Raw genomic sequence first — 16,487 nt, forward strand, 5'->3', positions numbered from 1 at the left:
TCTGGGGCAGTCGCCTTCCTGTGAGCAGCCTGTCTTCAGGACACACAGCTCACCCGGCTTCCACCTTCCTGGGTCTGATCTCGGAGCATTCAGCATCCTCTGCCCCTCCGTGTGCTTCCCACAGCGAGTCCGCTCAGGTGGGGTCTTGGGGAAGCCAGAAGGTCCTGCCCCCCAACTTCGCAGTCAGACGTGACTCTCAGCCAGCCAGTAAAACAGAGGGTTATTAGACGACACAAACATGGTCTAAAACAGAGCTTGTAGGTGCAGAGAACCAGACCCCTCAGCTGGGTCCATTTTGGGGGGCAGTGAGCCAGACAACCACGTCTGCCCTTCACTCCATGTCCCCAGCATGCCCAAACTGAAACTCTCTCCCACCCCTCCTCCTCTGGGCTTTGTCCCTTTCCCCGGGCCAGGAGGTCACCTGATTCCTTTGTTCTCCAACCCTTTAGCTCTCACCTTGCAGGGGGGAAGGGCCCAGGCCATCAAGTGCTAGGAAACAGGGTGTTGGCCATCCTCTGTGTCCAGACCCCTGCACACACCTGCCCTCTAGGGCTCTGCAATGATCATACACCCTTACCCCACCACCTAGATACTTAAGAACTGCATAGGGGAAACTGAGGCACCCCCACACTATTCAGATGAAACATTAAGAACAGTCCTGCTTCGTCACATCTCTCCCCCCTTCAAGATCGAACTGAGCGGGGTCACTTTAGCCAGTGACCTGGGGACGTTGGAAGCCACCAACGTTCCCACTGATGCCCCAGTATCTCTCCCATTCCTTGGTAGGAGTTACACCAAGCCCTTCCAGTTTCACGCCCTCCCTTAGGTCGGGGGTGGTCAATAGCACTCGCAGGCTGCATGTGGGAAGGTTTATGCGGCCCGTGCCCTTTGGCCACCCCAGAACCCCAGGGGGGTCAAATTGGGATTGGGTCTTCTCCCCAACAAGCTGGCCAAACACAGCCACTTGGTTATAGGACTGTTTAACTTTCTTAACAGCTTTCACTTCATCCGAGACCTTCTCAAAGTTATCCACACTGGGTCTTTCAACAGGAAAGTCAGTGGATCCAGTCACAACAGAAAATTTCTGGCTGTTAGGAACTGAAACTTTCTTGATTAAATCACTTTCACACCCTTCAGTTGCAGTAAACTGCTTGCAAAGACTCCATGAGGATTCTTTTCCCTAGGGCTTTTCTATGCAACAATTCACCCCTCACAGAAATTCTGCTCTTACCCTCTTTACCTAAGGCTTGCTCTAGAGGAACACTTTCCTGAGCAACAACAGACTCTTTCTGGGTCTCCCTTACATCCAGAATCACCTCTGGCCCATCCGGTGGATTCCTACACAATCCCCTTTCAGACAAACTGACCTGACCTAGATAAAACTGACCTAGATAAAAGGTCAGAAGCATTCTCCTTCCCTTTGCCACACACAAGTTCAGGAATCTTTTCCTTCTTGCTACAGGTTTCCACACCCTCAGTACGTAACAGAATCACATCATCTTCATGCTCTCCTTGTGCCCTGGCTAGGATCTCACCCTGATCAGAGTTGCGACACCCTTTCCCAACAATACACTAGCAACAGGCAAAATACAAGCACCCGAATTGTCTGGGCTCTGGGATTTTACATAGACACTAACTGGATGCGACCTAGTTACAGGGCCATTCTCCCGAGCAGACACAAACTTAGGGCCATTCCCTTCCTGGGCTTTAGCTGAATCCAGAACAAACTCTGAGACAACTGCACGACCCTCAACCGTCACAGGCTGAAAGGCCCCTTCTGTCTGCTCCACAGACAAAGAAGAGCCGGACACACTTTCTCCTTGACCAGACACACAGCTTGGGATCTCTTTCCCCTTGTCCCAGCACACAAGGCTGGTCACAGACAACTGCTTGGAGATCAGGGTAGCTCCCTCCATAGGCAAGTCAATACCCCTGACAGACACAGGCACGTTTCCTTCACTGTCCCAGTTCTCCACCCAGCTAACAGGTAAAGTCCAGGGACACTCATCTTCCACTCTCCTCGCCTTCCCACCCTGCTGACTAGACACAGCCATCAGCTCACAAGGCTGCCTAGGCTCATCCAGACTTTCCTTACCAAGCACCTTGCCACTCCCCACAGATCCCCTGCCCTGCCTGTGTCTCCCCCCACTCAGCTGGGGTCTCAGCTCCCGCTGTGCTCAGCGCTGCCCTTGCTGTCCCAGTGGGGGTAGGCAGCGAGCTCGCTTCTTTCCTCACTGCATCAGAGCCAGCGTGAGCCCCTTCTCCACCGATTGGTTCCCTGGATTCAAATTCAAACCCTTGGCAGTTACAGGAGCAAGGCCTGGATCCTGTCCCAAAGAGACAGAGTCACCCCACAACAGGGTCTCGCAGCTGGTATCCTGGAGCACCCCAACAGCCAGCCAGCCCGACCCCTCCTGGGTCTGCACAGGGATCTGGGCCATAGGCAGGGCGGGGGGCTTCGTCCCTGGAACCCTCACCCAGCTCACACAGCCCCTCAGCATCTGAGGCTGCACCACCCAGGTCCTAACAACAGTTCTCTCTGTTCCAGGATCTCGCCACCCCAGGAATGTCTCCTCATTGACCATCACCTTCCACACCCACTGGAGGTCCAAGGGGCCTGGCCCCAGGAAACTCCACACAGACATATAGGTCGGGGTCAGGAGTGGGAGCCTGTCCACCTCCCCACCCATCTGGCTGACGGAGTCTGTGGCCTTGGGATCCAGCAAGGGAGCTAGACACCGGGGCTTTTTCACAGGGTCCCCCTGGTTCAAATCTCCAGCCTGCTCAAAGGCAGTGAGGTTGCATCCACATCCCCCCCCCACTTACCTAGGGGCAGCAATTTAGTCTCGAGGTTCCCTGTGGAACTGGCACCCCCGGGGTCTATCCCCACTCACCCCTGGGAGGTCCCCTAGGCCTCTCCGCTCCACCATCGCCAGTTCATGCTGCTGCTGCTTCCGCAGCTCTTTCTCGGGCTCTCGCTGTCTCTCACAGTCCTCTTGCTCTCTCGGACTCAGCTCCAATCCCATCCGTCTCCAATCCCCCGATGGGGAACCTGATCGTGAAGACCCTCGTCTGGTCGGGGACTGGAGTCTTGGGGATGCCTGGCTACCACTCCAGCTGCTCCCAGATCCTGCTATAGCCCCATTTGGGGTCAGGAATCTGCTCCTTAGAGCGGTCATCCTCCTCCAGCTGCACGATTAACTGTGCTTTGGTGAACTTTGCAACGCTCAACGCTTTCTTTCTGCACAGGGTTACAATGTTCTTCTTCTCCTTCTTCTCCTGTGATGGTGACAGGCCATCACTCCGCTCTTCCCAAGTTGTTGTGGACTCACAGGCCTGTGTGCTGTCAGCTCTCCACGGTTTCCAGGGAGAACCCCTAATGTGCCAGCCCTTCTCGAGGTCACCACCTCTTTGCCAGGGTCGAGCGGCAGACTCCTCTGCCCCTTGGACTGCTCGCTGCAATCCCCCGGGGAACTCTGTTACTGCAAAAGTCCTTCTCTCTCCCATGGCCAAGCCGCAGGCTCCTCCGTCCCTGAGACTGCTCACCGCAGTCCCCAGGGGGACCCCATTACTGCACAGTCCTTCTTGCTGGTCACACACTCCCAGGGGTTAACCGCCCCCTGAAACCACTCCTCTCTGAGCCTTCAGCATTCCTGGTCCTCGTCAATCCCCCTTTGTTTTACTGCTCCCCCGTCACTTACTGCAGGACGTGCCGTCCACGGGGTGCAGTACATCCCACCTCTGCCACCAGTTGTCACGGAATCCCTGGGCGATGCTCTGGAACTGCTCCCCATGAAGCCAGTCAGGACTCTGGGGCAGTCGCCTTCCTGTGAGCAGCCTGTCTGCAGGACACACAGCTCACACAGCTTCCATCTTCCTGGGTCTGACCTCGGAGCATTCAGCATCCTCTGCCCCTCCATGCGCTTCCCACAGCAAGTCCGCCCAGGCGGGGCTCCTGGAGAAGCCAGAGGGTCCTGCCCCCCAACTTCGCAGTCAGACGTGACTCTCAGACAGCCAGTAAAACAGAAGGTTTATTAGACGACACGAATATGGTCCAAAACAGAGCTTGTAGGTGCAGAGAACCAGACCCCTCAGCTGGGTCCATTTTGGGGGGCAGTGAGCCAGACAACCACGTCTGCCCTTCACTCCATGTCTCCAGCCAGCCCCAAACTGAAACTCCCTCCAGCCCCTCCTCCTCTGGGCTTTGTCCCTTTCCCGGGCCAGGAGGTCACTGGATTCCTTTGTTCTCTAACCCTTTAGCTCTCACCTTGCAGGGGGGAAGGGCCCAGGCCATCAGGTGCCAGGAAACAGGGTGTCGGCCATCCTCTGTGTCCAGACCCCTGCACACACCTGCCCTCTAGGGCTCTGCAATGATCATACACCCTTACCCCACCACCTAGATACTTAAGAACTGCATAGGGGAAACTGAGGCACCCCCACACTATTCAGAGGAAACATTAAGAACAGTCCCACTTCATCACACGGGGGCTGGCAGGCTGGAGCAGGAGGACACTGCTTGTACAAGTAGGGACGATTAATACTACAAAATGGAGCCCGCCAGGCTGGGGCAATCACACCTGCCCCGCCCCATTCATTGAGCTGACACATCACACGAACCAGGAGCCCTGCGCTGCAGCCCAAGGGATCAGGCCTGTTGGCTGCTTGCACCTCCCCACAGCTGCTGTCCATCAGTGTGGGCGGCTGCATGGGCCCTGGGGTCAGAGGGAGCGGTGCGGCCTCTGCCCTGGAACCCCTGCAGGGCCCGGGTGCCACATGGGCTAAGGCCAGGCAAGCCCACCAACCACAAGCCAGCAGCCACGGGGCACTGCACCGCAGACATGAGCGCTCCTGCCCCATACACACAATACCCCCCATACGCATCTGCACAACACACAATAGCCCCCCCCGCACACACGCTCTATCACATGCATCCCCACCACCGTCTCCATGCCAGCCATGGCCAAATAGTGGCACGCACAGGTATGGACCCCCACGGCTGGGACTGGGGCGCTCCATACACAGGCAGCCCGCGCTCTCGGGCATGTACATACGTGCACATAGCCAGACCTGCACGCTCACCCAGGCCCCGCCGCGCACACGTGGCCTCGCACCCTCTGGCCCAGGCAGTCCCCAACCCCGTGGCCCCTGCACACACCTGCACGGCCCTGCCCCGCCCAGCCCAGCCCAGCCTAGCCTGGGCTCCTGGCGCAGCGTCCCTGGCTGGGGCGTGGGGCAGCCCCAGGCCTGGGCTCTGAGCCCCGCAGCAAGCAGCTGATTATTTTTTACAGCTAATCTTTCAAATTGCAATTTGTCTGGGCTGAGCCAATCCAGGGCCTGCCCTGTCACCCAGCCAATGGGAGCTTAGCCCCAGCAGCTCAGCCAATCGGGGTCCAGTATTCTAATGGCCCACATCTTTATCAGAGAAATGTTGCTTCTCTTGAAGTTAAACTTCTGTGGCAGGGGCCTGGGCGCAGCGTCTCTGGGGGCACCTGGGGTCAGCCAGGTCAGCCGGCCCCGGCATTGCATGGGCTGGGCCTGAGCCCTGGCCAGCACCTGGCAAGGTGCTCCTGGACCAGTCTGCCCCCTGGGAGCCCGCCGGGGCACGCGGCTGCCGTGGTGCCCGCTGCCCGGGCGGTGCCAGCAGCTGACGCCCAGGCAGGGCTGTCGGGAAGCGGCAGGACTGTGGCCAGCGGGCACGGCCCCGCACCGAGGCCAGGCTGCCTGGGATGGCTTTGCTAGCAGGCGGCATGCAGCCGGGGCGCTAGGGGCTGGTTTGGTGCATTCGCCGGCCTCTGCCGGGGCGAAGCGGCGCCATGGACACCAACCTGCAGGGGACATTCCTGCTCAACAGCCCCTCGCTGGCCCCCTTCCCGGAGGCGAAGGCCCCCATGTGCCAGTACTCGGTGCAGAACTCCTTCTACAAACTCAGCCCGCCAGGACTCAGCGCCCAGCTGGCAGCCGGCACGCCGCACGGCATCACCGACATCCTGAGCCGCCCAAACAGCAGCCTGCTCTCAGCCTACCCCCACACGGGCGGCTTTAACAGCCTGGGCTCCCAGCCCGTCTACTACGGACCCCAGGTGGGGCCCTTCTCCAAGGCAGGGAGCGACTATCCATCCCGTGGCAGGGACTGCTGGGCAGACACCAGCCAGGACTGGCGAGGAGGCCGACCATGCGGCAGCAGTAAGTACCTGGCTTGGCACCGCAGCTGGGGGGGTGGGGGGGGGCAGGGGGCTCAGCAGCACGAGGCCAGACACAGAGGTTTGGCTCAGCAGGCCCCACTAGCCCATGCTCCCCATGCCCCTACCAACTGCCCCAGCCCGCCTGCGCCCCATAGCCCGTGCTCTAACCGAGAGGTTAGAACCGTTCTAGGGCAGGGCAGAAATCAGCGTCCTTACCCCCGCAGGGACAGAGCTGAGCCCCCTGCAGGGAGAGGGGCTGAGCCCCAGAATCCCGAGCTGGGGGCAGAATCCCCCTGCCCCAGCTGGGCGCCTTGCTCTGGCACCCACCTGCATGAGTGGGAACTCTGCTCTCTTTGCCAGCAGCGCGAGCTCCAGGACGCGCTACATTCAGCCCACGGGGCAGGGAGAGGTGCCGGCTCAGGGATCACCTGGCTCAAGGGAGAGGGTGGGACAGCAGGACTGGGGCAGAGCCTGCAGGGACCTGTCAGCCTGCCCTGCCCACCCCTCCAAGGGATGTGTTGGATGAGTGCTGGGAGGAGTGAGTTGATTGATCCCCAACCCTGTGGGGGTCCTTAGGGGCTCAGCACCCAAAACACACCTGACATGTGGGTGCCCTGGAAAGCCTGGCCCTGTAGCCACAAGCCCCTGTTCCAGAACCCCATGGTGGCCAACATGGGGGGAGCCCAGGCCCTGAGGGACAGGCTGCCCTGGGGCACTTCCCCACTGCTCATGCTAGCACAAGCCCTTGGGCCACGAGTGGCTGCTTTAAGCCGGCCATAGCAGCTGGCCTTGACTTGGGAGCAGCCGGGATGGGCACCATGCCCCTGGCTGGCTGGGCAAGGCAGCGTGCGTGCCCCACTTGCTGCCGGGCACCAGGGTGCCATGTGGCACAAGGGCCACTGGGCCTCTCAAGGGCATTTGATGTCACTCGTGAGGGTGGGGCTGGGCCTCCATTTCCCTGATGGAGGCATGGGGGACCCATCCCTTGTGGCTGTGATGACAGCATCCGAAACAAGCCCAGCAGGTGCCAGACCCCACTCAGGGGACAGAACAGCGTGCCCAATACAGGGCGTTACTGTGACCCTGGGGGCTGGGGGGGCACAGGGAGCAGCCCACTGGGAGGGGGGAGTTACTGTCACCTGTGGGGCGGGGGGGCACAGGGAGCAGCCCACTGTGGGGGGAGAGTTACTGTCACCCGGGGAGGCTGTGGGGAATGTCCAGCTTTGTGGGTGGGGAGTTATTGCTCTGGTCAGGGCGTGGGGAGCATCCCACTCAAAAGCAGTGTTACCATCACCCTTGGGGAGGCACGTCTTGCTCTGGGGGGGTGTCCTGCTCTGGGGGAGGGAGGTGTTACTGTCACTCCGGGGAGGTTACTGTCACTCTGCAGGAGAGGGCCTGCTCTGGGGGGGGGGTGTTACTGTCACCCTGTGGGGGGTGTTACTGTTGCTCTGGGGGGGTTACCAGCTCCCTGGGGAAGGCTGCAGGGCACATTCCCCTCTGGGGGTTACTTTTACCCAGGGGGGGGCATGAGGCATGTCCTGCTCATGGGGTGGGGGGAACTGTCACCCCAGGGAAAGGGGGGACCGTGGGGCACAACCCACTCGGCGGGTTGGGGGGTGGGGCTGCAGGCACAGCTCCCACTGGGCTCCACTAGGGCTCTGCGCGTCCTGCCCAGCTGCGCCCTCTGGGGCAGTAGGTGCCTGGCTGGTCAGCTCAAGCTGCGCCAGACCCCCTGCACTGACCGGTCCCCTCCCTCCGCCAGCCCCAGCTCACCTGGCCGACAGCATCCACAAGAAGAAGCACACGCGCCCCACCTTCACTGGCCACCAGATCTTTGCGCTGGAGAAAACCTTTGAGCAGACCAAGTACCTGGCAGGGCCCGAGCGGGCACGTCTGGCCTATTCCCTCGGCATGACCGAGTCGCAGGTGAAGGTGAGTGAGGGGCCAGGGCCAGCGCTGGGACTCAGGGGCCGGGCCACTCAGGGCCGTTTTATTAAAGGGGCCAGTGGAGACTGACCCGAGCTCCTCAGGGCTGGGCTGGATCCTTTGGCAAACTGGCCTGTTGGGGGTGCCGGTTCACTGGGCACTGAGGGGCTTGGCCAGGGCAGTGGGGGCTGGTCACCCCTCAGCAGCAGTGGGGATGAACAGGGAGCTGGGAGGGGGGCGCATCAGCTCAGTGCAGCCCTAACACACTCCCCATCCCCGGCCAGGTGTGGTTCCAGAACCGACGGACCAAATGGCGGAAGAAGAGCGCGCTGGAGCCCTCGTCCTCCTCGCAGCGGGTGGCGGGCGAGCGGGCCGCCTCTGAGACCGAGGACGACGAGTACAACAAGCCCCTGGACCCTGACTCAGACGACGAGAAGATCCGCCTGCTGCTGAGGAAGCACCGGGCTGCGTTCTCAGTGCTCAGCCTGGGCACCCACAGTGGCTGAGCCCCCGGCCCCCTGCAGTGCCTGGCACTGGCCCCGTGCCCGAGATGCCTTTGCACCAGCCTGCTCGGAGCCAGAGACACGCAGAGCAGTGCCCGAGCTGGCAGGGGCTGCTCTGAGCGGGAGGGGTCGAGCCGTGAGGTACAGGGTCCTGGAGCAGGGATGCTGGAGCCTGCCTCCTCCCCGGCTGAGTCGTGAGGGGACAGGAGCAGCCCTGACCCAACAGGAGCTGCTGGTGCAGCCTTGGGCCATAGAGCCAGGCTGCAAATGGGAAAGGGGGGCTCTGCCTCTGTTCCTGCCCCATGCTGGGAGGGGGCTGCCCCCACCCTGGGCAGGAGGAAGCCGGGCTCCAGTATGTCCCGGGCTGTTGGTGTTACAGACCCTGCCGTGCCATGAGCAGTGATGAAATAAAGGTCCCAGCCCCCTCTGCATTTGGGCAGTTATTTGACTGCGGCGTGTCCGTGGGTGCAGCTGGCTGGGGCGGTAGCAGAGTGTCGATGGCTGAGCTGCCTGGTGGGGGGTGAGGGGGTTAAGCTATAACCCATTGAACCCCACACTGAACAAAGGGTCCCTGCGGGACCTGCACTGAGTGTTGGCTGGCCTGGGCCTCGGCTCAGCACGCAACCAGGGGGAGGCGCTGGGGACACTCACTGGGGCTGAAAGACAGTAGCTGAGCTGGGCAGCAGCTGAAAGGACGCTGGCACTGCCATGGTGATGCTGGCACACAGTCTTGACAGCGCTGCTGTGGAAAAGGTCACAGTCCTGGAGCCACCAGCACTAGATTCCTGCGGGTACATTATTTATTAATTAATTTGAAGTTTGACCTGGGGCGTTGCCCCATCTTTCCTCATTAGCCCAGCCCTGCTCTCTGCCCCATGGACTCAGCAGGGCCTGCGTGCTGTCACCCTGCTCCTGCCTGAGTCTGTGCTGGTCACTTGCCCGGGCGAACCTGATCCGTGCAGCTCCCTGGGCCAGGCGAAGCCGACCTGCGCGGCTCCATGCAGGGCGGGTACCCCAGCAGGCGGCATTTGGAGCCCTCTGTCCAAGCATTAGTGTTCGAGGCCGAGCCAGCAGCTGTTGCTGGCCGTTCACGCACAGGCAGTAACGCTGTGAGGGCTGCTGCCCTGACCCATGGAGAACCAGCCCAGCTGTAAGGGGCGATGGCCATGGGGTGCTGGGGGAGGGGTCCAGACAGGCCAGGAGCAGCGTGACCAGTCCCAGGTGGGAGGTTAGCCCAACAGCCGCAGAGACCCGGTTGTAGACCCGCCTCATACAGCAGAGTGCTGAATGCAGCAGGAGCACCAAGCTACCCCAGTGCCAGCCTCTCCTAGCCGGGGTGCTGTGGGGAGCAGGGTCAGCGCCCTGGAGGGGGAGGGGAGCTCTGGGTTTCTTTGCAACTTGTAGCTCTCAGGTACTCAGCGTACCCTGAGCTACTGCATGAGGCACCAGTTCAAAAGTCGCTCGTTAGGCCTCTTGTTGGAACTTATTAGCAGCAAATAAATACCATTTATCTTGGGGCGGTGAGTGAAAGCCCATTCACCTGTCGCAGCCACACGATTGATGCTGTGTCAATAGCAAAGGAGTGTTTACTGCCACTCCAACCTGCGCACGCCCTCCGCCCACCCTATGCGTGGGTCACAAGCGAGAGTGCCCAGAGCAGCCTGTGTGTGCCCTCGCCAATGCTAGGCCCCCAGGCTGGCTTGCCCAGCCCCTCCTGGGCACAGCACTGCCTGTAGGGCGCATATGGGCTGCCCCCAAGGGGCTGGGCTGGGCTGGCCTGCGCTCAGAGCCGGAGCCAGGCTTGCTCTGAGACGCGCCCGGGTGGGGGGACTACATAACATGTGTTCAGTTGAAGTACGGGCACAGCCCCTGCACTAGGGGATGAGTGTGCACTTGTGCACGCATGCCATGTTCCCATGTAAACATGGTTCTCCTGCTCCTACTGCACCAACCACGGGCTGGCCAGACTCTGACCCTGCCTGGGTGTGGTAGCCCTGGGGGAGCGGGTATTTTGGGGTGGGGAGGGAGGGAGAGGGAGGCAGTTGTAGTGCAAGCCAGTCCCCCTGTAGCTCTTTTCCCGTGGGTCTGGGCTTTCCCCTCAGTGCCAGGCATCACAAACTGGTGCAAAGCTACTCAGATTTGGCCTCCGTCATTCACAATAGCATCGCTGGCGGGCTGGCCACAGCCCCACAGGACAGGAGCTGCTGCTGCAGGCTGAGGTGGGACAGGCTCCTGTTCCACCGCCCGGGAGGGATTAAGGTGGCCGTGCCAGGGCAGAAGGTGCTGCAGCCGGTGGCCACTGCCCCCTCCCAGGAGGGCGAGGCAATGGTGGAGAAGGACGCTGGCCTGATTTTAGGTGCCACCCTGCAAAAAATTTGTCCCGCGGTTGGATTGCAAAAAAGACAAACTGCAGTTGGTGGGTCACCTTGGTACGAGGTTTGGGCCTCACTGTATTGGCCATGCCAAGGCACGGGGACAGGGTGCCCTAGCCAGGCCACATGTGATGGGCCTGGGCACCCCAATTGTGAGCCATGTGTGCGAACTCACGCATGTGCACGTCACTGTGTGCTAGCAAATAACCCAGCCCCTGATAAGCTCTCCTACTTACCAAAGGTGAGAGCCAATTACATGGTGGCCAGCTGTGAGCAAACAAGCTGCAGCATCCTGGGGAGGAAATCAATAGGAGATAAGGTGGTGTGGGCCTATCATAGAGTGATTAGTGTGGCGGGGCACCTTTAACCAGATAGCCCAGCCCAGCTGCCATGACCCATTGGGGTCTGGACCCCCAACAGACCTCCAGCAGCCCCTGCCTGGCATCAAAGCCCAGCGCTGCACCGTCCGCCAGTCCCCACTGTCATGAAACCATCACCAATGCAATGCAGCCCCGGGGTCACAGCACGGCCTGTCTGCTGACACCACGGTACGGCCCCCCCAGTCCAGCCCCTCCCAATGCCACAGCATGGCCCCCCAGCCCCTCCCAACGCCACGGCATGCCTCCCCCATGCATACAGCCCGCCCACCCCCAGTGCCACAGCATAGCCCCCGCCAGCCCCTCCTAATGCCATGGCATGCTTCCCCCAGCGTAATTGCCCCGCCCCCTCCCACCCCCAATGCCACGGCATGGCCTCCAGCACCACTGCCCAGTCCCCACCCCAACACCACGGCATGGCTGCCCCCCACCCAACCGCACAGCCCGTCCATTGGTGCCACGGCACAGCCCCCAGTGCCACTGCCCATCCCCCATCCCCAATGCCACAGCCTGGCCCCCAGCTCCGCCATGCAATCCAGCCCCTGACCACTCAACCTGACTCTACAGTAACCCCCAATACAGCCCCAGGCCCTACAGTGAGGCCCCCCCCCCCCCCCCCAGCACAGCCTGGCTCCTGGCAGCACAAGAGCCCTTCCAGCTGAATGATGACCTATAGCAAAATCTCTGCCCTGATGCTATGGGGGAGCAGGGCGGGATCCCGTGGGGCGGCCCCAGAGTACGCCATTGCGGGAGGGGGCTCCTTCGGTGACAGGCTGAGGCCTGCAGCGTGGAGACTAGCAGGGCCCCATGAGCCTGGAGCCTGGCCACACGCGGGCCAAGCCCCGGGCCCCAGGGCGCTGCCGCTGGCTGCCCAGCCCTGGTGCCAGGGAGGACTCCGGCCCCGCCAGGCTCCGGGCACACGGGCGCGCGCTGGCTAGCCCAGTGCGGAGCCTAACAGGCCGCACGGCCCCATCTGGAGCCTGCAGGTGCCTGGCCGGCTGAGTCGTGACCCTCCGCTGGGCCACAGCAACGTAATCTCCTGAGCCGCAGGCCGCCTGCCCCCTCCCCGGAGCCAGTGCCCCCTGCCCGCAGTGCCTGGCTGCCCGCTGGCCCCGGCAGCCCTCCCGCTCGCCCTCGGGCCCTGTCACCTGCATTCACCTCGCTCCCCTGCTGCCAGCCTCTCCCCGGCTCCCTCAGCCTCTCAAGGGAGGGCTGAGCTCAAAGCCAGGCGCCTGGCAGCGTGGGACCCTCCCTGTCCTGCAGGCCTCTTGGCAGCCCTGCCATTGCAAAGCGCAGGCCCCTCGGCTGGCCCCACTCTGAGCACAGTCCCCACCCCCTCAGTGGGGTCCCCTGGGTGTCTGGGCCCAGCCGCCCCTGCCCTCTCCCACAGAGCGAAGAGGTGCCAGGGGCGGCAACACTGCCCAGGTTGTGCCACCCCCCGACTCCTCCTGGGGGGCAGGTGGGGATGAAGGAATGCCAGCAAAAGAAGCAGCCCTGAAGAGAGCCAGGGGCCAGGCTGGAGGCCTCACACCAGGGTGCCAAGAGCATCAAGGCCTGGTCCTGTCCAGCGACTCAGGTAAGCTGGTGGTGGGAGAAGCCAGGCCCCAGGAATATGCAAACTCCTCTGGTCAGTGGGTTCTTGGGGGTCTCAGCAGCCCTGAGCCCCAGAGGTAGCCGCTTGGCTGGGAGCCTGGGCTCTGCTCTGCGAGGAAGCTGGCGGGATATTTTTTTGACATTTTCTAAGCTGCCCGGTGTGGCTGACAATTTTTAATGTACTAACTGCCTGGTCCAGTGAGCTGATTAATTGGTGCTGGGGAGATCAATAAAAAACAGAAAATTAAAACAATTTTAAAGTGATTAAGTAGTTTAACACCTGTCTGCTGCCACGTCAGCACCGGGAGACAAATAAAGCAGGTGGCAAAGGGCCTCCTGCAGCCAGGGAGAGTGACAAATAGCAGCTGTAACCAGCCTGCCCCAACTCGGCTCCTCTGCAGCAGCCCTTCCAGAGGGGGCCAGCTCTGCCCCACAGATCCCTGTGCTGCCAGGGAGGGCTAGCTCACTCCCTTCACCCCCCCCCATCTAGGCTCCCCCATCACACTCCGGCCTAGCCATGCTCATGTCTCCAAGCCAGGCGACACAATGGGGCCAGAAGCCTCTCCACACACACACACTCAGATCTAGAAGCGCAGCCATCGAATGGGTGCTGCTCTACCTGCTCTGGGTTACACCTGGCCAACAGGGTGCCAGCCTCTCCCCCAGCTATGGGGCTCAGACAGTATCCATAGCCAGGCAGGCCTCCCCAATGGGGGACACACCACTACCCTGAAAAAACTAGTCACCCCTTTGGTTCCCTCGGCCCCCAGCTCCTGCACCATCCACTGGTTACCCACAGGGAGCTCAGATTGCTGGGGTAGGCGAGGGGGGTGTACCCTATCCCAGATTGGCATGGACAGCCTATTGCCGTTCTCAACACTGGGGCCTGGCTGGGCACAGACAGGGCACTGCTATGCAGAAGCTCACAGCACAGGAGGCCCAGTGAGGCAGTGCAGGGCACTGCTGCAGAGAAGCTCACAGCACTAGCATCTGAGCTGGGCACTGTGCTGGGGGAGCTCACAGCAGGCTGTCAGTCCTTTCTCTCCCTGAGTTTGCCAGTTCCTCCGTTACCTCCCGATCCAATGCTGCAGCAGTTGTCTGTGCTTGGGCCTGCAGCCCTCAGAGCAGGACAGTGGGACGCGGACGCTGCCCAAGTTAAGCGTTCACAGAAACTCAGGCTGGCAGCTGCTCCGAGCAAAGAACCCTGACGTAGACAAAGTTTCCCTGGCCCCCAGCTCCCTGGCCGGCTGGACTGTTTGTGTTAAAAGGCGATTGTTTGCGGGTGGTGAGTGTGGGCAGGCAGGCCGGTCTGGCAGGCAGATGGATGGCGTCTCCACTTCAATTCCACATCCCTTTTCTCCCAGACAAACCCCGTCGGATTTTCATAAATCAAAGCGCCAAACTGTTTAATAAAAATTTATTGACTTACAAGTGATTATTTATCAAAAGGCCATTAATAGCAGCTCCTGGAATGATGTGCTACAGGGTGGTTCAGGGAGACTAATAGGAAATCAATGCCGGCAGCAGGGCAGAATGTAGATGAGGGGCCAAGCGCCCCCCGTCCCCATCTCCCCACTGCTGCACCAGCCAGAGCCAGCAGCAGCTGCCTTGTGGGCTGCCCAGAGCGCCCCCTGTTTATTTATCGTTTACAAATGAAATGATCGATACTTTTAATCTAGAGCTAAATTTATTAACTTTCCCATCGGAGAGAGACGTATTGACTGGGGCCACGGGAAGGGGGAGCGCGGCAAGATGGATGTTAACCTGGCCGGCACACACCTTGCCTGCTGGAGCCTGCCCAGGCAGCAGGAGGGAGCAGCCAGCCTGGCCGCCTGGGGAAGACATGGTGTGTGGCTCTGCAGCATGGGCACTCACAGAGACACTTGCAGCACCTCAGAGCTGAGGGCAGGAGCGGGGACACCCAGACATCACCAGCGCGTCCTGTCTCCCCTCCTTACCCTAGGAGGAGCAGGACCAGGGCCCTGTAACAGTGAGGAGAATGATTAGGCACTCCCGGGGACAAGGCCATTGTCTGTAAAGAGCCCCCTACCACCCCTGAGAGCAAGCACTTCTAAGCCCCAGCTGGGGCCTGGCACCAGAGCCCTGGTGCCCACGTAACTGCGCTGGTTTAGGTGGCACTGGAAGGCTTTGGCTGTCCACGTGTTCAGAGCCCAGCCCCACTGCGTGGAGGGAAGGATCCAGCCACTGTGCTCCCCAGCCCCAGGCCCACACATGAGCAATGCCTGAGAGCTGCAGGAGGCCTGGAGCAGGCCTGGGGATCTGCTGTGGAGAGACCTGGGAGAGGCCCAGCAGGGGGGTGGGCACCAGGGCTGGAGCTGCAGGGGACTGGGCCAGGATGCGGGGTGCTGCCGTAGGCAGGGCAGGCTCTGTGCCTGCTCCCCCAGAGGATGCTCCTCTCCCTGCATCAGCTAGTCCCCTCTCCTCCCCAACCACCCCAGGGCAGGGGCTCTGGCGTGTGGGGAAAGGGCGCCCCCTGTGGGGCCCGGACAGCGTGACATGACCAGGTGTGCACATGGAGGGCCCGATCCCTGCAGCAGTTCACAGCTCAGGCAGGGGAGCCTGGTAGACAGTGAGAGGCCAAGGGAGGGTGCCTCAAGCAAGAGCCAGCAGCATGGCCAGCGAGAGCTGAGCGTTTGTAAGGAAGCCTCTGTGGGACAAAGGCCTCGCTCACACCTGTTAGCAAAGGGGTCCCAAGCAGCCCCCGCTGCTCAGCAAGGGCCCTGCCCCTTGCACCTGGGTGATCTGCACTAACCCCTTTAAGTACTTGGGCCCCAGGCTTACGCCAACCGCCTACTACACAGGAGTCTGGATGGGGGGCCTGGCACTCATGGTGAGGTGGCCAGACAGCCCGATATTAGGGGCTTTGTCTTATATAGGCAGTTCCCTCCCCCCACCCCCCAAAAACAAAAAGTGCCCCAATTGTTCACACTTGCTGTCCAGTCACCCTGGCTGCTGGTGGCCCCTCTGAGTACATAAGTGCCCTGGCTAGGGGTGCCTGGTGCTCATGGTGACCCCCTGCATACATGGTGGGGGAGCCTGGTGCTCATCCCAACCCCCCAGGGTACCCAGATCCTGGGATGGGGTGGGCCTGACGCTCACACCAACCCCTGTGCATACATGGGCCCTGAAGTGCTTCAAAACACCGTGCAATGCAGCTGGAACTAGGCTGCGGCTGGGGCTAGAGCCTCTGCCTTGAGGCGGGGGCCACGCAACATGAGGAGAGTAGAGAGATCCCCCAGAGAGAGCCCAGAACCTGGCATGGGGGGCAAAGACTCCCCTTGGAGTGACTTCCAGTGGCTGTTCCTTCCTCCAGGTTAGAGGGGCCCAGTGGAGCAGCGCTGGAGCCCCTTGCCTGGGTTAAGCAGGCATGTTGGTGTGTGCAGTGCCCACGCCAGGGTGCTGGAGCAGAGCCCACTCCCAGCTCCAGGAGAAAGGCCAGGGTACGGAGGGGCTGGGCCATAGACCCTATGTGGGAGGCTGGCTGAAGCAGAGCCTGAGGGAGGCACCCAGCAC

The 16,487-nt window shown here is 61.3% G+C and overlaps 1 protein-coding gene across 1 annotated transcript; it reads left to right on the top strand.

The window, feature by feature from the left end:
* Positions 1 to 5,798: 5,798 nt before the first annotated feature.
* Positions 5,799 to 8,793, top strand: NKX6-3 (NK6 homeobox 3). Its single transcript, XM_074940092.1, has 3 exons — positions 5,799 to 6,183; positions 7,945 to 8,114; positions 8,393 to 8,793. Exons 1-3 carry the CDS (start codon positions 5,814 to 5,816, stop codon positions 8,612 to 8,614), a joined length of 762 nt encoding a protein of 253 aa, XP_074796193.1. The 5' UTR covers positions 5,799 to 5,813; the 3' UTR covers positions 8,615 to 8,793.
* The last annotated feature ends 7,694 nt before the right edge of the window (positions 8,794 to 16,487 follow it).

The sequence above is a fragment of the Natator depressus genome, chromosome 26, assembly GCF_965152275.1.
Source record: "Natator depressus isolate rNatDep1 chromosome 26, rNatDep2.hap1, whole genome shotgun sequence".
Classification (NCBI taxonomy): domain Eukaryota; kingdom Metazoa; phylum Chordata; order Testudines; family Cheloniidae; genus Natator; species Natator depressus.